Here is a 20134-nt window from a genome sequence, read left to right as displayed (position 1 = left end):
CAAAGAAGAACTTAACTACTAACCTAACTATTTGCTAAGGATACGCAATTACAGCAAGATTAGGAATGAATTCTAAATATAATAGGGCATTGCAGATTCATACAGAAGGAGTGTTTGACATGCAGTCAATAGCTTCAATCTCGGCAGACGAACAGATAAATGACGAAGCCTCTAAATCTCGCAAGCTGAACCCAGCCGCCTTCAATCTATCGCTACATCCAATACTTAACACCTATCGATCAGAAGTACAAAAGGTACTCCATAAAGAAGAAAACTTTTTGTCAAACTCTCGAGTAAATATGTTAACCGTTTCGGGGCCCAAAAGCGAATCAGGTATTTCCAGGTCTCTACACTGAGTAATTATCGGTTACTGACGTATATGCTAGCTTATCATATCAATCAGGACGATTTCCAAGTCAACACGATAATTGATGTATGTATCTACTGTGAAATATCGCGTATTGTGCTGACCGGTCAAGTCCCTTAAGCCAGGCACCGAGTATCCGACCCTTATAGCTTTGTATGTTATATCCCCGCTAATCTGATCATATTTATGTTGTTTTTCTAATATATTTGACTTTGCACGTCCAGATGCATCAAACTAGAGACAAACCCCCACGCAACATTTCATTACACGCCATCTGTTTCGAAAGCTCTCCTCAGTCGTCTCTTCCATGACTACGACATCCACAGCAACTTCTTGCTTGATCTCGTTGGGCGCTCAAACTATTGGTCAGCTGTATCCCAAGTAAAACCTGACCCTGTTAATGGTCAGGAGATATACGGTAAGTGGAGCGAGTGATTAGCAGTGCATGTCTGATTTGAAGCTTTGGGTAGAGTTCCATTGTCAACAGCCACGATGGCATCAGCACAGCTGGTACGACAAACAAGAAGTGGCAATACACCGCAATAAAGCACCCTGTTCTGTCTACATGACACATTCTACCGCCACGAACACGACAGTATACCTAGTCGTCGCTCCAGACGACGGCATCTGGTTTTCTTTTATAGATCAGATACAGCCTTCTACCCGTCAAGGTGACAATCGCCTAGTCACAGGACATGAATTGGCAACGAATCCTTTTCTTATTCATTCAATGATCTCCAACATTGGCTTCGAACAGGCTACCCTGTACACTGCTGGGGCACAAGAGGAGCTAATGGCCCAAGTACTCCATTCAACCCTAATATTATATACCTAAGCCTAAGGCTAATGCGTTCTGCAGCTCAGAAAAGTCAATGACTACTCCGAAAGTCTAAAAATAACGAGAGGACAAAACCAAGGTGCTCACGTTTTTGACTCAAGGGAAAAGCTTTCTTCAATCACGCGACAGCTGCACTATGTATCTCAATTATTAGACACAGGGGTTGGACGTACAAGGTCAGCCGTGAAGCTCAGCTCCAAACTGCTCGAAGCCCATAAAAGGTTTTGTCACCAGGCGGGCCAAGGGTTGCCGGATACAGCTGCCAGTCAAACAAAAGCAGTGATTCAATACATACACGACTCATATGTACATCAAGGAAGCTGGCTGGAACAGTTTAAGGCACGAAAGGAAACGGCCATGAACTTTGTAAGTTCCACGGCTTTATTTATTAAGAAAACTAATCCCAAGACAGGTGTTTAATATAGTCATGCAAGGTGATAGCACTATAAATCTCAGCACATCATACCAAATGTCACGGGATAGCTCTTCTATCCATACTCTCACAGTTCTTACCATGGTCTTCCTTCCGGGTACTTTCACAGCGGTATGTTCTCTCCTTCTTTTACTAATTACCGACATACTAATGGCATAAGACGTTATTTTCCTGTGTTGTGTTCCGCACTAGTGATTCAGGTGCCGCCGAAGTCACAGATTGGCTATTACCATTTGTACTTGTAGCATCTACTTTGACATTGACCGTTATAACATTATGGTTAGCCTATGAGAGAATTAGAGATTGGTATTATGCGGCGGCTCTAAAGCTAGGACAGCAAATGGGTAGATCGCGAAGGAAACTCAAGGATATGCATATAGTATAGAACAATATCAGGTCTCTTAGACCTCAACAAACTCACGCACGCTTCGATGCAAATTGCTGGTCGTCACAAAGCCCGGAGACTAATAGGCTGCACCTCCACTGTAATACGGTACGCCCCCGTCAATAAGCTGCGCCCCTGTTAGTAAGCATTTAAAAGTACGTAAATCACTTTCTATAATTTCCCACTCATCCATCAAAAACTACCCACAAATGGCATTAACTACATCCTAAGTTCCCGCGGCCTCGGTCGTGACTGGTCAGGTACATGACAAAAGGTATCACGATGGGAGACCTTTCTAGAACTGACTTACTGCTCCCGCATGAGGTAGTCTTGCAGATATGCTCTCACGGATCCAAGCAAGACCAACTGCGCTCAAGATCGGTATCTCGCAAGCTACACTACGAGGCAACAATTCACGCCTTCCATTCCCTGAGACCACTTCCAGAGGGTAATTCAGCTGCACACTTTATCAATATTGCACTGTCCAAAACTTTGAGAACTTATATCCAAGAAGTCACCATTGATACTGAGCGTAATCCGCTATATGGCTACCCCGAAGGTGAATACATTATGCTTTTTGAAAACCTTGCCAACGCTCTTACGTACCTGGTCTTCTTTCGAAATCTGAGTCGACTTTATCTTCTTTCAATCGGACTATAACAACAATGCGGAGTCACCTTTTCGCTATCGGGTTATAGACATCATTTCTCACTACATTGAGACAACGTGGACAGAGACGAATCAGAACAACATCTACGGCACATTACAGAAAGAATATTCGAGCTCGCGGACGCACGCGATGACCTAGACCTGCCATCCGGGCATGGCATAAGGATCAAAGAGCTTACCATCTCGAACCTTGCCGACTCTATTAACCCCAACCTAATCAGATCGGAGGGCTGGAACAAGCTCCTCCGTCTACCAACCTTGGTCGACCTGAAGATTCTGGTTAAAAAAGACTTTGCTTTCTTGGGTGAAAATACTTTTCATAACGAAATGGACGAGTTCTTCCAAGCCTTCCCTTCACAATGGCTATCGCCCAGCGTGGTCGAAAACTTACAAGTACTATCATTATTCTACTCCCATTACTGGGGATGGTTTCCCAGAATGGACTTTTCGCAGATTGGAGCGTTGCCATACCTGAAGGTTCTGGCTCTTGGGTCCTATATTTTCAGTAATGAACGAGACTGACTGGATCGTGTCTCTGGGGAGAAGCAATAAGAGTGGTGGCCGGGAAGAGTTTTATCTTGATAACTGCCCAATCTTGCACAAAACCACACAATATGGGCCCCTGACAACAGATGGATATCCAGTCCTAGAGACCATTATATACGGTGTAAGACAGAACAAGGACACGTCCATTTTCGAGAACAGCATAAGGTGACATCACGTGCTCTCAGGATGGAAAAATAGCATGAGAGGTCTTAAGAAGTTTGTCATGGGAGAGAAAGATTGGAGCTACGAATTTCCTACCACAAGGGCTATCCTGCAACAGGACGAGTACGCGGATATCAATCAAGAAGACGTAGAGTGGCTTCATACCGACAACAGGCACAGAACCTTCGCATGTTCCGAACCAGAAAGCTTTGGTGAGCGCCCCCGCAAGCCTTACCGATTCGACCCTGAGGAACCGAAAGACTTACGATTGGATAAATATCTGCATGGAGTAGGACTGGTACAAGAGCGATGGACAAGGATGCAATACACTGCATATACTATTTGCCCGAGTCGCAGCAGTTGGTTTGGAGCTAACGCTATGAGCTAGTTTTCGAGCCGGGATGGAGTGGACTGGGCACCAGAGGAAGAGGTGGTTGGGCCTGATGACGCTGCTTACGCATTGCTTATGGAGGGTATCCGAGATAGACTAAGATCTTAGAATGTGGGATGGCCGATCTGAAGATGCAACCTTAAAGGCTATTCTGAAAATGAACAGCCCCTTTCCATAGCATGGTTAGCATGTGAGTCCAGAGCGTTCTTGCAGCATCAGCCGCAGATGAGAAATTTACTTCTGAGATTCCTGGCAAGCTGAACTTGTGCACTCATTATTGACAACAGTGAAGAGTTTGTATGAGAACGCAACAGGGAATTATTTCATAGATAATTAAAGAACTTAAGATGGAATCCAAATAGTAAAGCTCGCTTAGCATCAACAGTGACCAAAATGGCTTGGTATGCCCTCACCTGAGTAACTAACTGCCGGCGCTAACTACTCCGCAAACTCTAATACCCCGCCATCTCCCCCGTAAACCATCTCATTCGGGTCCATCACGCCGATGGCAATTAGATTACCAGGAGATCCCCCTCATGAATCCCTGCTGGCCACTTGCCGATGGGCTATACCGAGACCTTACGGGCGCTGGATCTCATAGCTTAACGCAGATAAAGGAGTGAGCTAGCTGGTTTAAGTAATCCGAGGTTTTTGGAGATGTTGGAGATGGAATCATCGAAGCTGTGATAATGATAAGAACCGTGAAATGAGTTGAGATAAATAGCGAGCGATGGCATGTTGAGTATACTGGTAGATCAGAATATCGAGAATTACACAACCGCACAAGCCTGAACTCTTGCACCACCGCAAGAATGCCTACTCAAGAGGCCAGTAACCTCTATCATCTACAAAACTTCCTTCTAACTTCAACAGGCACGTGAAACCATCCAGGATGAACTTCACATCGAAGTCCTCCCTGGAACGGAGATCATGACAGACGTTGGCAAAGAACACTATGTCCGAGCCAAGGAGTCCGATCAAGTTCTCGTTCCCCAACCATCGCAAGATCTTCACGATCCCCTAAACTGGTCGCCTTTCTGGAAGTTCTCTGCCATATTTTGCGTTTCTACCATGACGTTCACTCAGGGATTTGCGCCTCTGGCTCTTGCGCCTATGTTTCCTGACTTGATTCGTGCTTATAACAGTACTCTTGAGGATGTTATTCAGTTTACAGGCGTTACTATCCTGATTCTGGGATTTAGCAACTTTTTCTGGTGAGTATCTAGCACTGTGGTGTAGATGCTATGACTGACTTTTGAAGGGCACCTATCTCTACCTCCTTCGGTCGTCGACCTGTCTATCTTGCTTCGCAGGTGATCTGCCTCGCCTGTCACATCATTCGTGCCAAAGCATCCACCTACGGCATCTTCATGGGAGCCTGTGTGTAAGTTTACCCCCAAAAGCCTCCCGAGGTCTTGCTAACATCTTCAGTCTCAACGGAATCGGAGCTGGACCCTCTGAGATTCTTCAACCCGCCGTCATCGCCGATATCTTCTTCCTCCACGATCGCGGAACATGGAACGCGCTATACTGGGTTGTTTACATGGGCTCACTTATGATCGCGCCAATCATCGCTGGTCCAATGGCAGACCGCACGGGATGGCAGAACTTCTGGTGGCTCAATGTCGCTGTTACTGCTCTCTCCATCGTGCTCGGCATATTTGGGTTTCCTGAAACAAAGTGGACACGCGTCGACTCGATTGAGGCTGAGCGTGGGGTTAATGAGATTATTGATACAACTCAGGACAAACCGTCGCACTCCCATGCTGATGCTGAAAAGACTGTCGGTACACCTCAAGCCCAGGGTGAACCCTCTGCAGACGCTCATTTGGGCAAAGGAACACCTTCAAAGTTGCAGTGGCGACTGTTCCAACCCAACTCAGCGCCTCTCCAAAACATTCTTCTCGACATCTGGACTCCATGGAGGCTCTTCGTCTATCCTATTGTTCTCTTTGCTTCCTTTGTGGTCAGCTGGAGTTGCAGTAACTTCTTGATTCTCAACCTTACCCAGTCTCAGGTGTTTGCAGCTCCTCCGTACAACATGAGCTCTCAGTCCATTGGTAAGTTTCTATGACAGCTCAGTCAGTGACATATACTAACCTTCCAAGGCTTCCTCAATTTCTCCATTCTTGTCGGCGCCTTGATCGGACTTGTCACAGCTGGTCCCTTCAGCGATTGGGTCTCTGCAAAAGCAACCACGCGAAACGGCGGTATCCGAGAACCAGAGATGCGTCTCCCTGCGATGATCCCCTACATCGTCATTATGATCTTCGGCAATGTGATCACCTCAATCGGATACGAAAGACATTGGCCATGGCCAGTCATTGCCGTCCTTGGCTACTCATCTGCTGGCATCCAGGTTGCTGCCCTCCCAAGTATTGCCAGTACATACGCAGTGGATTGCTATAAGCCAGTCACTGGATCGCTTTTCGTTGCTATTACTGTCAATAAGAGTCTTTGGGGATATGGAATGGGCAAGTTCGTCACTCCATGGACTATTAAGTCAGGGTAAGTCATGATTTTGCGGTCTTCGAAATGTCCGTCACTAACAGCTTCTCCAGATTCATTCCTGTCTTCATGACCAACATGGGACTCACTGTTCTCTGGTGCGGCTTGGGAGCGGTGTTCTACTTCTATGGAAAGACTTTCAGAAGATGGACCAAGGACAGCAATGTGCATGGGTTTTAAGTATAGACTGGGTTGTTTTCATTCGGTGATGGACTGTGCAATACGAGGTCAACTGTAACAAACCTTCGTCTACTTCAGTTCACTTCTGTCTTCGATGACATATACAATTACTCATAGTTATTGCAAACAGTCACTCTAATTTTCTTACTATGCTCTCTGTCGTTCTCAATTAGACATAGTATTCTTCTTGAACTAATGAGGCATCGACATAAACAGGCTCGCAGCATCAAAGTCTATCGATGACATGTCGAGGTTCTGATCCAAGTCCCCATCCAGCAGATTCATAGGTCCCCAGTAGTGATTCAAGTACACCATTCCATCAGGCCAAGACGTCCCTGGATTTACAGCCGCTGCAGCTTGAGATGATGACTTCTGTGTAGCCTTTTCCCTAGCTCCTTGTAGTAGCTTTGCCGCTTGTAGCGCAACGACGCACTCATCCATGATCATGAGGATCTCGATCGCCATATCGACTAGGCGAAGGAGTGGTTGCATTTCGCTTTCGACTGCTTCTTGGGTCATGTATACCAGTATAATGCTGGCAGCAAATACGGTATATGTTGTGTTGTAGAACCTGCACGTCCATCAGAAAAGTGTACTTTTAATGCTTGATGCAACATACCATGTTCGGAAGAAGTCGCTGTGTTGGTAAGTCTGATAGATGGTCTCAATAGTTTGCTTTGCTGACTCAAGGCACTTTTGGATGCCGGTTTTTGTGTCACTCATAGTCGCTCTCTCCTGCGCCGTTGACCTCAAGAGGAAGGATCCGAAGAGGAGGATTCTCAGGTTGTGATATCCTGCAACCATCATTAGTATTGCATTTCGGAATCGCTTCGGAGTACACATACGCAAATTTAGTACAAGTCTTTGTCGCTTCACCCACTGAACATCCCTGACCCCTCTCAGAGACGGTACCTGAGTTGACGATCCCATTGGCCGTATAGCCTCGGGAAGCTTTTGTGTCCAGGCCTCTAGATCCCTCTCAATTTGACCAGCCATTGCCACCATCATCGGTATCGTCGTTTCGGGCAGGTAAATACTGAGGCAGATGTTCCTTGTGATTTTGGAGAAATGCACCATGTGCTCGATGATGGCGCAACAAGCATGTTCGGCCATCTCAGAATCCATCCCGGTTTCGCTTTGGCCGTTACTAATACGTGGGAATCGTCGATTGTGATACAGGTCTGCTCCTAGAGTATCTGGTCGGCCCATTGCGAAAGACATTTCACTTCAACAATTTTAGGTTGGTGACAGCAAAAGAGTGGTAGATCAAGAGATACTTACGTCTCCAAAGAGTAAAGACCCCTGTTGTAGGGCGTCAGCAACTCATTCATGCTAGGTCAAAGTAGAGGGATTGACATACCACCACGTCCGTGTCTCTGCTCTCAGTAAAGATGGCGGCTTCTTGCTATTGGGTCCCGGCTCACGATTGATGCCCATTGCCAAAGCAGTTCTTATGGCAAGGCCAACATACATGTATGACACTAATAGAGGTTAGTACATCTCAATCACAGGCGTGACCATGGCTGACTGACAATGGGGATGCAGTTCGTTCTGACAGACTTTGGCCTGTAATTATCAGTTTCGTTCAGCTGAGAGTCACTACTTGACCTACCAGGATAAAATAGCACTGGACCATGTCAAGGTCAGTTACCATCCCCAGTCTGTTACAGCAATCCTTAGCTCGATCAAAGAACTTCCGGCTCCAGGCCAGATTGGTCATTCCATCAATAAGTTCGTCCTCTCGCGTCCCGACCAATGCACCAATCGAGAGGATGCTATAGTACAAAGCAACAAAACTCGTGATCCTCTTGTTTTCCGGTCCTTCACCCGCCCACAAGGACTCACAGCGTTGCACGAACGAAGTCTTGTCCAAGATCGGGTGAATGTAGTGAATCGCGGAGAAGAAGCCGTCTATAAAGTTGCGACATTGGAGGTACCAAGGTGAGTGATCAGACTCTTCAGTACTTCTTCTCCCTCGCTGCGTATCCTGCGATCCGCTTGCGTCGAAGTGAGGATTGTGCAACGACGAGAGAAGTGCACCAGCATCGTCATCATCATTGTCTTCCTCACCAGTTCGCCGGACATGAGACAGAAGAGCAACGGATGAAGAGCTACCGTAGAATTCGACATCTCTCGTGTGAGTATTCATACCAGAGACCTCTTGTTCTCTCGTATGCCATGATGAAATGCTATTCGGTGTAGGGAAGGCCTCCATTACCGTTGGATGCTGAGCTATTGGTAAAGACGAGGCATTCGTCACTATCCCTTCAGGACTATTACTTGGCCCATCGGTCGCTGCCTTCTCATAGTTCTCCACAATGCTAGAGAGGCTCTTGACCTGCTCTTCCAATTGTCTTACATAGCTATGGTCGCACTAGTGAGCCAAGAGCAGAACTGAGATGCTGCAGGCAGATATTACCTTGATGTCATGCGCATGCGCGACATGTCCTGGCCTTTGTACACACATTCGACATTGCGGCCTTCAAACAGTCAGTCATAATATCTTATCTCGACATTTGAGCTTGAGATACTGACTTTGGCAATATGAACAGGGGTAAGATTCGTCGCACTTGTATTTCTTGGATCGACAAAGGTCGCACGCGCGGGCAGCTCTTGGCCGCCTGGGGCGCTGCGCTGCAGGTCTGTTCACCTGAGGAACCTGGGAATCTGTTGATTCATCCATGTCAAGAGTATCAGCAGCACTAGGTTCAGAAAATATGCACAAGTGTTCGACCTGGAGACCCCAGAATGTCGAAGCGTTGAGACCTGAGTGCGGAGACCCCAGATGGACGGAAATTTCGAGCTTGGAGGCAAATCTGGGGTAACGCGAACGCGAAGCTGGGCGAAATCTGCGCTGGAGGTTTCATTGGCTGCGAAGGTTTTCGTCTAAACCGAACATGGCTAGCCTGGAGGCTCTCAAGCTGCGGAAAAGCCGGGCATGGCCAATGTAACCTCGGCTGTTCCGAGGGAGCTCCCAACTACCCTACATCCATCACGTTCCGAGTGTCAGTTTCATATATGTAGTAACGCGGCGAAGCCAGCTGCATGCTCTCCTAATTTCTCTTTTATCACGAGACCTATAGTTGATCATCATATCTCAATCAAAATGCCAAGTTCCACTGTAAGTCGACAGACCCTCTGACGTTTGTAACATTAGCTAATACTCCACGTTGACAGCAATCCAGTCAAGCGCATGATGATGCCAATCTAAATGTAGTTGTTGTCGGCGCTGGTCTTGCGGGTCTTGCAGCAGCGATCTCCATTTCTCTTTCAGGACACAATGTCACAGTTTTAGAGTCGGCAAAAGAACTACTCGAGGTATACAACTCCGCAATTACACACTACTACCAAGACAGAGACTAATAAACCTTTCAGGTCGGTGCTGGTTTACAAGTCACCCCCAACTGCACACGCATCCTCCAAAAATGGGATCTCCCCGACAGATTGTGGCAATCGGCCGCTGAACCCACGTCGCTCGTCGTCCATCGCTACTCTGGCCGAACGCTTGCCATAGAACCCGACTTCCACAAGCATATCCGCAAGAAGTACGGCGCCCCATTCATCGATCTCCACCGCGTAGACCTCCAGCTTGCGCTTTACGACAAGGCCAAGGAATTGGGTGTCCAGTTCAAGCTCGGTGATAGAGTGCAGGACATTGACTTCAGCATTCCCGAGGTCAGCACCGAGGCTGGGGCTAGATACACTGGCGACTTGATCGTTGCAGCGGACGGACTCTGGTCTAAATGCCGTTCCAAGTTCCTTGGAAGCGAGGACAAGCCTATGCCCACTGGGGATCTAGCATACAGGGTTGTCCTGGACGCGAAGGATATCCACGATCCTGAGCTACGGGAATGGGTTGAGCACCCGACGGTACACTTCTGGATCGGTCCAGGTGCTCATGCTGTTGGGTATTCCATGCGTGGCGGACAGATGTACAACGTTGTACTTCTTGTTCCTGACGATCTTCCATCGGACGTTAGTCGACAGGCTGGATCAGTGGAGGAGATGCGAGAGCTGTTCAACGACTGGGATCCAATTCTGGCAAGATTTCTCAGTCAGGTCGATAAGGTCGACAAGTGGAAACTGATGCACAGTAAGTTACGCCTTGATGTCCGTATCCTCTGAGCTAACATGTTTGTAGGAGAAGAACTTGATTCATGGATCAACGACGACTCAAATTTCGTCTTCGTGTAAGTAATTCTTTCTTGCCGCCGCCACACGAAACATCCTGCTGACATCTTGCTTCCAGTGGTGATGCCTGTCATCCGATGCTCCCATACCTAGCCCAAGGTGCCAACTCCGCCGTGGAAGACGGCGCAGTTCTGGGTTTGCTTCTCGGCCATGTCAAGTCGAAGCATCAACTACCAAAGGCCTTATCTATGTACGAAAGGTTACGCAAGTCTCGTGGAGAAGCCATCGTGAGAGAAACCTTCAAGCAGGTCCGTACCTATCATCCAGAAACAGTGAAAGACACAACTAATTTTCTGTTCTTTTGTAGCGGGAATCATTCCATATGCCTGATGGACCAGCTCAACAGGCACGCGATGAAACCTTCCTGTCTCAGCTCGGCGCTGAGGAACTCAAAGGCCCGTTCCCAAGCAGGTGGACTTGCCCGCAGGTTCAGCCTTGGCTTTATGGGTATGATGCGTTTGAGGTCGTTGAAGATGCAGTGAAACGTGATCCTTTCACAGAATAGCTTGTTAAGGCTATGTAGATTATTCAGAGTGTCCTATCATATTAGCAACCGTTTCTTTGCGACAAAAGTGGCTCTTTAAATGGGAGAGAACACAGAAAGATGGATTAAAGTGCGAATACCCGAAGAAGAACATAGTATGAACATGTCTGTCTTCAAAAACGTCCTGTAACAGACTATATGCTTGGTTCACTAAAAGTTTTCACGATGTTGACAGGATGTACTCATTGAGATACGATAAGCTTCGACTATCGAACAACAATCCAGCCAGTAAAGGGGCAATACTATTAAACAGTGAATTCACAATACGCTACTCAATCAAAGACTCAAGGAAGTCAAAGCCCTGTCGCTGAAGATTCCAAGTAACAGATCCAACCTCCATCATGGCCGCAAAAGTATGCTCCTCCCCGGGAACCTCCACCATACAGCAGTTAACACCGTTCTGCTTCAGCACATCAAAAAGCTTTCTACTCAGATGAATCGGCACTTTTGTATCTGCAGCACCATGGACTATAAAGGTTGGAGGAAACGAAGAATCAACGTTTAGTGCTGGGTCGACCTTGCTCCAGTCTTTTGAAGGGAAGATGGCATCGAGGACAGTGCCGTTCGCCAGTTGTGTCAGGGCATATGCTTGGCGGGGGTCGCTAAAGTCTGGAGGTCCAGTCGCCTGGCCTTCGAGAGAGACACCTCCAGTGATGGGAACTGGGTCCTCGTCAAATACTTTGTTGATAAATGAGTCTTTGAGTCCTGGTGGTAGCTTCATGCCCTCAAGTCTTGTCGTCCAGAAGTCATCGGCAAAGTTGCTAGGGCCATACATATCGTAGATTCCTGCAACTGGACGAGTAACGCCAAAGCCCTATAAGCGTCAGTTACTTATAACGCGGATCCCGAGTGAGTTTGCTTACCAAACAAAGTGATAAATGCCCACCAGAAGAGGTACCGAAGGCAAACACATGGTCGAGATCCGGTACTAGTGTTGAGCTCGCTTTGCGTAAAGGTGTTTCGAGACCTCCGTCGTAAACCCAAGCTAGGAGATCACGACAGTCTTGCATTGGACCCTCCAAGAGATTAACTTGGGGACAAAGGCGATGATTTGGTGCCAAGACGATCCACCCTCTCCTTAGGCAATCTGATACCTGGTCTTTGTTGACCATTTTGGAGGACCCGAGCATAAAAGCCCCTCCATGGATGTTAATTACTTAAAGGCAATTAGCATGGATACATAGACGGCAAGATGCTTTAACTTACGGACTGGACATTTTGTAGAGTCAGTCCCGGCAGAAGGCAGGTAAACATCAACGTCAATCTCTTGTTCACCCAGCTGCTTGTAGACAGCTCGAAACGAAGTTGGAGGACTCATTTCCTATCACTACGAGGCAACACAAGCTGTCACTCAATAAAGCGTGAGTAAAGATCTGTTGTCCATCAAGGGTATCTGTAAAAAGATCCCTACTCCCTTGGTTCCGATATGCCGCTGTAAATCAACGTTCCGGTGATACCGTGGACCCCGTGTCGGAATTGCGGCTTTTCCGGACCTCCAAGTCGAGCTTCGTCAGCGGCCGAAGTTAGTTTGAGGGGTAGCGATGGAAAGTCCGGGGAGGGTGCGGGGTTCTCCAGCGCCTCCGTATCGTGATGTGGAGATCGGGAAGTGGGAGCTCAGAGGAGTAGAAGAGTAGAGGGCCCTGCCAGCCAACCTCACCAATCCATCAATACTTGGCAGTTTCCTCCAGGTAGCCATCAACAATTTTCGCGTTTACGCTATCCCTAATTCACCATGAGCGTTCCCCTACATACATCTCCTCCCAATGAGAGGACAAGCTACATGATCGACCAGCTCGAAGGAGAGCGCATAAGCATTCCTGGCAGCAAGGGTGTTTTCAGAATCCTCGCTTCATCAAAGCAGACTAATGGTGGCATGGCTGTGTTTACCAGTGGTGCCGTCTTAGCGGATGCCCCTGGCTTTCACTGGCATGAGGAAGCTCATGATGTCTTTCTGGTCACCAAGGGTTTCTTGAAGCTATGGAGTGGTGACAAGTGTCGAATCATGGGTCCTGGTGACTTTGCTTATATCCCTCCTGTAAGTTCTGAAACTTTGTCACATCGCTGTGTATTATCAACTAACAGGGGGTTAGCATGTTATCCATAATCCCCTCTTGCTGGGACCTCACACCGAGACCGTGGGTCTGGTAGCACCAGGTGACTGGGTTGACTTCTTTAGATATGTCGGCGAGACATACAATGGCATTCTTGTGCCGGAGACTGATGATCGCGACATCAAGTCAATGCTCATGCAGAAGATGATGGCGGCCAAGGACAGATTCGACGTTCATTTCAAGCGTGACTACCAGCCACCCGAGGTTGGCGAGTGGTTAGAGTCTGAGAACCAACTCGCTGGCCCTGGTGAAGCCTATTTCCTACGGGCCAATACTGGACCCAGATGGCTTCTGGGGGGTGTTATGTCAAGACCTTTCATTCTCGCGTCCCAATCCGGTGGAAAATTCTCAATGTCGAGTATTGAGTCATCGAATGTATATGGGAAGTCACCTCTGAGCAAATGGCTCACCTTTGCCTCTATTGATCATTGTTTCATCGTTCAAGAAGGCCTTCTTAGGGTGAAGATCAAGTCTGGGGATAATAGTTCTTGGAATGAAGCCAGGGAGGGTCAGACGGTGGTCATTGCTGCAGGAGAGACTTTTACATTGGACTTTGGCAGTAAATATGTCCGTGTCTGGACCTTTGCCAATGGGAGAGGAATTGAGGAGGTGGTTCAGAACGCTGGATCTCCGGCTACGGGATTCGTTCTGCCTGACGAGGTTGGAGACTGGGAAGAGTCCAAACTGCTGGAAGTATGTAAAGACCTTGGGGTGGAGGTTGCAGAACTATAGATAACTAGCAAAACGGATGCATTACATTTTCAATTTCATCTGAGCATTGCCTGAGTTGCGTTCTGGTATGTTAACATGAGCAGCGTCGCTCTCTGCTTGAATCGGCCACGGGGAAGCATGCTATCAATAGTACGTGTTCATGTTAGCATCACGACTGCTTATAGTAATTTCAGGGGTGAATCATTAGCGGTTTACTAAGATTTTATTAAGAAATAGTGAAGGATTAGTCTAATCAACGGACATCTATTAACTTCTATCTGGTCTAAATCATAAGAGTGGCACGTCGGTCTCCAACCTCCACGCCATACTCGCCTTTATCCACCGCCCAAGCATGCGAATCCTCACTCCAATGGCTGTTGAAAGTATCGACCTCAATCTGCACAAACACTTCTCTGGTCTCACCGGGCGATAGTTGAACCTTGGTGAATCCCTTCAGCTCCCGAGTTGGCCTCCAATCAGCTCCATTCTGAGGAGGGTAGATGTAGACCTGCACCACTTCTTTGCCAGCGATGCTGCCAGTATTCGTTACACTTACGCTGATTGTGAGAATTGAAGGATTTGAGGAGCCGTCCAATCTGGCGTTGAGACCGTCGTACGAGAATGAAGTGTAAGACAATCCATGACCAAAGGGAAACTGCACTCGGCTCTCTGGCACCCGGCCTCGATATCCGATCTCCAAGCCCTCAGCATACTTGATGGTAAAGCCTCCACCCTCGTCCTTCTGAGCAGGGAAGTTTCCAAAACTGGGCCAGTCTTGTAGTGTCTTGAACCAAGTCGCCGTCAACCTCCCACTAGGATTCACCTTTCCAGTCAAGATGTCAACCATGGCCTGAGGTCCTTCTTGACCAGGGAAGTGCATATTCACAACAGCATCAACATCATCAACGAAGTTACTGATATCGATGGGGTTACCGCAGTGTAGAAGAACAGCTGTTTTCTTCGAAGCAGCAGCGACAGCCTTGATCATGGCGACTTGGTTGGCAGGAAGAGTGATCTCGTCCAGGTCAAACCCTTCAGACTCGTACTGTTCGCTACGACCGGCGTAAATGATGGTGATGTCAGATGTCTTCGCAACTTCGATGGCATCCAATATGGCCTGCTCTTCGGAATATTCTTCCTCAAATGAAAGGGTAAGGCCATATGGAGTAGGTTCGCCAACAACAGATTCTCTGGATTGCATGGTGACAGAGATGTGGTATGACTTTCCTGCTTCCATCGGCAATTCTATTCGAGACTCAAGCTTGATCAGATTGAAGAGGAATTGCTCGGTTGTAATGTCTGGTGCACCGCCCTTGAGAACACATATGCCATTAACCTCAACCGTGAAAGAGCCCGAGTGCCGCACTGCAAGAGTATGTGTCCCGGTAGTCTCAGGGACAAGGTTGGTAGTCATCTTCACATGAGAGCCAGGTGTCTTTAGCCCCGGCTTTCCCTGGGCCATCAGATTGATAGCAGCTTCTTCCAAAGTCTCAACGAGAACTGGCTCATCTTGACCAGAGTTGTGGTAAGCCACCTCGACGCCCTTCTTGCCCTTGTCCGTCATCACTATCTCCGTTGGTACAGTCGGAATGATACGGCGCATACGAACACCGCTTGCATATGACACTGTATGCTCATTCGACAATGCTTCACGCAAGAGATCGAGCGGAACTTGGCGATATTGGGGGTTGCATGATGCACTGCCACCGCCAGTGAAGACAGCCTTCTTGGCGTACTCGCCAACGACGCCAATCCTCAAACCAGTAGCTGCTGGGAGCGGAAGTGTTTGGTTCTCATTCTTGAGAAGAACGATGCCTTCTTGAGCCAGTTTGCGTGCAATGTCGTTGGTCTCCTGGATGATCTCCGATTTCTCCGGTCCTTCGCTCTGTGCCGCTTGTGTGCGGTTACGGAGGTCGAGAAGCCGCGAGACGCTGGCGTCGATAACCTCTTCGCTGATCTCACCAGACGTTACAGCTTTGATGAGCCTCTCGCCCCTAAAGACAGGAACGGGCATCTCAACATCAACGCCAGCCTTCATGGCCGCTACGGTAGAGCGAGTGCCGAACCAATCTGACATGACGATGCCTTTGTAGCCCCATTCCTTTCGAAGAATGTCCTCGATAAGAGTTTCACTGTCGCAGCAGAAAGCTCCATTGACCTTGTTGTATCTTCACAATATGTTAGCACTAGCATTATAAATGATATCAGTGGTACTCACGCTGTCATGACGCCAGCAGGGTTCGACTTCCTTAAGAGGAACGACCAAGCAGCGAGATAAATCTCCCTCAAGGCCCTTCCATTCGGAGACTCATCAACATTATAATACCTTCTTTGAGTCTCAGAGTCATTGCAAACAAAGTGCTTCGCACAGGCTCCATAGCCTTTACTTTGGATACCATTCACAATAGCCGCAGCCATGAATCCCGAGAGTAGCGGATCTTCACTGAAGCACTCAAAGTTGCGTCCGGCGCGAGGATCTCTCTGGATGTTAATAGTCGGCCCAAGGATCATCTGCGCATGCTTGATCTTGGCTTGGCGAGTAAGCTCAGCGCCCATCTTCTCCAAGAGCTCGGTGTTCCATGTTGAGGCTATGCAGGCTGTGTTGGGAAAGCATGCTGTTGTCAGTGTACTGTTGAATTCACTGGGGCGTATTCCACTGATTGAATCAGCTGTCTAGCGGATGTGTTAGTAATCACCACGGTAGAATGAAGTTTGTGAACCTCACCTTGAGTGGTGCAATGCTCTTTTCAGGGATGCCTGCGATTGAGACGAAGTCATCTGGCGTACCAGACAGTAGCCTGACTTTTTCTTGCAGAGATAGAGTCTTGAGAGTAGCTTGGACATCCATAATTCCTAAACGCAATTGTCTTGACTGTGTATACCGTGTCCGGTGGTGGTGCTAAGAGTGTGTATATATGACTGCGCTTGTCTCTGGTGGCGCTTTTGCCACTCCGAGAAGCCAGGTCTAGACGTGTTCCACAGAAGGGTTGTGGGAGGCACTCATGCGTCCGCCCCATACTCGGGTTTTCCGGTCCTATGATCCACAGCACTATTTTCAATCATGCGGAGCCGGATCTTGTGAGCTTGTTCCCTTTGCAGCGCAATTCGTGCGCTTGCTGGCAATTGGATTAGCTGATACTCATTGGTTCGAAAGAGTATGCTCGTGAACGATGATGATTGAAATGATACAGTTGGATGTACACCGAGGTCTGGAGACAGTGAACACTGAGTTGGTCAAGACGTTAAAACGTTTGTGGCGAATCAGATGGGATCAATATGAAAAAAAGGTAGAAACATCTATCATCCTTGCTGTAACACTACTATAAACCGTACTTTGACAGCTTTACGGATACTTCTGTCCCAGAGCCTTGAATGACAGCATCATTTTCCAAAACCCAACTCTTCGGGGGCCTGACTACGGCTGTACTACCCTGAGGCACCACGATCTTGACACTACCTTTGCCCCCCTCTTCATTGATATGCACTACAACGGAGAGATGACCTTGGGGTGTCTCAAGTGAATATTTCACCGCTTCTAAACCTGCAAGAACAGGCTCGACGCCAATTCTCTTCCAGCCCGCCTCAAGAGGATAAACACCAGCAAGATATCTTGGTAGCAGAAAGACTGGCCACGAAGACCATCCATGAGCCAGCGATACATCATGATTAAAAGGTGAACCGTCAGTCTTCATAGCTTCCCAGTGAGCACCAGAGTAGTTTGGACAATCTTGGTCTGCCATGACGCCCCATACCTGGGATAATAGCTCTCTTGCCTTAATGCCTTCATTCTTGGCCAAGAGAGCTTCTAGTGCAAACCCAGATGCGTAGGGACTGGCCAAAGCAAATTTATCCCATTTATCAAGACCGCGGAATGCGAATGGTAAGGACTCACTGTCTGGAAAAACGCCTTCTACCACTTTTGGATGATCTGTGGATACACCCAAGGTGGCTGCGTAGGCGTTGACGTCTTGGAAGACTCCATCAGGGTCTAGAGACAGAGCAGGTCGCACGGTGCCTTGCTCGTTATTCCAGAGCATATGGATCAACGCCTGCTTTAGATTCGCTGCTTGATGGGAATACTCAGACGCAGTCTTCCTGTCGGGAGACATTGATGCCATGGCGTTCAGGGCATCCAAATATGCAAGGTTCACACCCGTTGAGACACCGAAAACAGGCCCGCCCATGGGGAACCACGTCACTGTTCACTGTTAGTAAATGAAAAAGCAACATGCCGGAATAGAACATACTTGAGAGATACGGCGGTGCTTGCACCAACCCATCAGAGTTCAAGAACCCCTTGGTAAACTCCATCTGTCGTTGAAGTTGGCCGTATGACTTCTTCACGAGAGACCAATCACCCGAGTGCAGCCAGTAGTCCTTGATTGAGACGACCAGTAGTAGTGCATATGTCAGAGAGTAGTGGCCATAGTATGGCGGATCATCTACACCATCGTGCTCTGGAGCCTGGATAGGACACAGGTTGCCAAGATACCCGTCCTTGGTCTGATGACTGAGCAGAAGCTGTATCGTTCCTTTCCATACCTCGAAGTCAGCAGTGGAGTATGCAATCGACCGACCGGTGACGAAGGCATCACCGCCAAAAGAAGCTCTGTCTCGCTTCGCACCGTCGATGATACATGCGAGTTTGTTGGTTCCGACCTGAAAGTCGCCGTATGTCCGCTCAGCTTCAGTATGCAACAGGGAGTTCTCGTAGAGAGCTAGGCCACCGAGATCCGTGACTGATAGATCGCGGTAGAGCGCAACCCAACCAGGTGGTCCACCAAACGCCACAGATCCGGTATTAACAAGGCTGTTTCCAAGCATCGCCTTCACATAGATGTCTCTTACAGTAGCAACCTCATGGCCTTCAATAGTGACTGTAACGTGATCTTCGACTGCGACTGTCTCGATGGTCAACCATCCCGATAGGTCCAGAGCCTCTGGCAGCTGCCATGACCCTTTCTCGAACGAGGGCAGGATGCATGACTTGTTCGACAGTCCCTCAACAGCCGTCAACGTTCTGCTCCTGGTATCCAAGCAGAATATCAAGCCGTTGGTGATCATCCGGACTGCCCAGCTCGCGCCATGATCTTCAATCTTGGTCTTGAATATGACTTTGTAATCCAACCATCTCGTTCCATGTCGACAAGGAGCCCAATGGCTTCCATAAACACGAGTGCCCTCATCAGTAACGTCCCAGGCTGGAACAGTCTCTTCACGAGCAACGGTGCACAAGTCAACGGTTCGAACACCATCTCTCCAGATGCGATTGATGGTTTCGTCAGAACAGTGGAAGTTGGCTTTCACTGGAGCATCAGGGCGCACGGCTTGGAAGCCGACCTTGGAGAAGACGATGCTCGTGCTTGAGTCTATCAAGGTAATCTTTTGATACCTCTGGGATGCCTGAGTGAATCGAGGCTTCACAGTTTGAGTATCATTGGTGATAGTGGCGTGGTGTTGGCAGACTCGATAGCTGTCCATCGCGTTGGAGAATAAGAAGAATGGGCCATCGCCTGTAACAGTTAGCATTGGCACACTAGTAGCTACGTAGCGGAAAGTAACTGTACCATTCTCATTGTCGATTCCCTGTATAGTCTCGCTGTAGGTGACCTGGAACGCGACTTGTTGGTGTCCTTCGGGCGCTGACGTAGACGCAATGGTGAAGACGGGGAAACCGCCCTCACAGCGACCGTAGTCAAAGATGACTTCAGCCTTGTTGTCGAAGTCACCATTGCTCAAGGTAAAAGACCATATTTCGTTCCCGTTTATCACATTTCCCGAAGTTCGCAAGATTCGTTTTGGGGTGACGAACTTGGGTGTATTGCGGGTCTCCTTTGAATTCTCCATGTTGGCTCGCCGGACAAGGATTCTGATGTCGCTGCAAGTTTATCCAGGGCGCACAATTGCTTGATAGAGGTCACCTTAAGCTTAATAGAAGCTTAAACAAGAAAAGTCTGCGTGTTTCATTCGGTTTTTGATACAGCGAGCGTTCACAATTACCCCGATGACCGACCATAATCGGGACATCCTAGTCCACCCCGGAAAACCCGACCTGTCTCCAGATTGCGGGGACCCCGCACAACAAGAGTCCAGACCTC

General features: G+C 48.3%; 7 protein-coding genes across 7 annotated transcripts; 4 read left to right on the top strand and 3 right to left on the bottom strand.

The window, feature by feature from the left end:
- Nucleotides 1-299: 299 nt before the first annotated feature.
- FOBCDRAFT_206744 (uncharacterized protein) lies at nt 300-3214 on the top strand (the record flags this gene model as incomplete). The annotated part of the gene is made up of 11 exons (XM_059609178.1): nt 300-333; nt 387-433; nt 480-520; nt 592-785; nt 838-1169; nt 1227-1571; nt 1618-1749; nt 2019-2164; nt 2255-2283; nt 2352-2582; nt 2793-3214. 11 exons carry the CDS (start codon nt 300-302, stop codon nt 3212-3214), a joined length of 1953 nt encoding a protein of 650 aa, XP_059465882.1.
- A 1507-nt stretch (nt 3215-4721) lies between these two features.
- Nucleotides 4722-6479, top strand: FOBCDRAFT_298867 (major facilitator superfamily domain-containing protein; the record flags this gene model as incomplete). Its single annotated transcript, XM_031190677.3, has 5 exons — nt 4722-5005; nt 5053-5175; nt 5223-5851; nt 5900-6299; nt 6353-6479. 5 exons carry the CDS (start codon nt 4722-4724, stop codon nt 6477-6479), a joined length of 1563 nt encoding a protein of 520 aa, XP_031034662.3.
- Nucleotides 6480-6671: 192 nt separating this feature from the next.
- Nucleotides 6672-8953, bottom strand: FOBCDRAFT_253207 (uncharacterized protein; the record flags this gene model as incomplete). The annotated part of the gene is made up of 7 exons (XM_059611031.1): nt 6672-7050; nt 7099-7273; nt 7325-7704; nt 7761-7781; nt 7840-7960; nt 8325-8853; nt 8945-8953. The coding sequence occupies 7 exons, from the start codon at nt 8951-8953 to the stop codon at nt 6672-6674; spliced, it is 1614 nt and encodes a 537-aa protein (XP_059465881.1).
- Nucleotides 8954-9585: 632 nt separating this feature from the next.
- On the top strand, nt 9586-11175 carry FOBCDRAFT_323254 (uncharacterized protein; the record flags this gene model as incomplete). The annotated part of the gene is made up of 6 exons (XM_031190675.2): nt 9586-9600; nt 9657-9797; nt 9855-10572; nt 10621-10669; nt 10729-10918; nt 10978-11175. The coding sequence occupies 6 exons, from the start codon at nt 9586-9588 to the stop codon at nt 11173-11175; spliced, it is 1311 nt and encodes a 436-aa protein (XP_031034660.2).
- Nucleotides 11176-11482: 307 nt separating this feature from the next.
- On the bottom strand, nt 11483-12326 carry FOBCDRAFT_243820 (Alpha/Beta hydrolase protein; the record flags this gene model as incomplete). Its single annotated transcript, XM_031190674.3, has 2 exons — nt 11483-12028; nt 12078-12326. 2 exons carry the CDS (start codon nt 12324-12326, stop codon nt 11483-11485), a joined length of 795 nt encoding a protein of 264 aa, XP_031034659.3.
- A 565-nt stretch (nt 12327-12891) lies between these two features.
- On the top strand, nt 12892-14058 carry FOBCDRAFT_264431 (RmlC-like cupin domain-containing protein; the record flags this gene model as incomplete). The annotated part of the gene is made up of 2 exons (XM_031190673.3): nt 12892-13249; nt 13305-14058. Exons 1-2 carry the CDS (start codon nt 12947-12949, stop codon nt 14055-14057), a joined length of 1056 nt encoding a protein of 351 aa, XP_031034658.2. The 5' UTR covers nt 12892-12946.
- A 261-nt stretch (nt 14059-14319) lies between these two features.
- FOBCDRAFT_143912 (uncharacterized protein) lies at nt 14320-19883 on the bottom strand (the record flags this gene model as incomplete). The annotated part of the gene is made up of 6 exons (XM_031190671.3): nt 14320-16204; nt 16255-16709; nt 16762-16871; nt 17365-18234; nt 18284-19549; nt 19604-19883. 6 exons carry the CDS (start codon nt 19881-19883, stop codon nt 14320-14322), a joined length of 4866 nt encoding a protein of 1621 aa, XP_031034656.3.
- Between the last annotated feature and the right edge of the window lie 251 nt (nt 19884-20134).

The sequence above is a fragment of the Fusarium oxysporum genome, chromosome IX (assembly GCF_013085055.1).
Source record: "Fusarium oxysporum Fo47 chromosome IX, complete sequence".
In the NCBI taxonomy this organism is placed as follows: domain Eukaryota; kingdom Fungi; phylum Ascomycota; class Sordariomycetes; order Hypocreales; family Nectriaceae; genus Fusarium; species Fusarium oxysporum.
The sequence above is the reverse complement of the archived record's forward strand: the minus strand, read 5'-3'. Positions and strand labels throughout refer to the sequence as shown.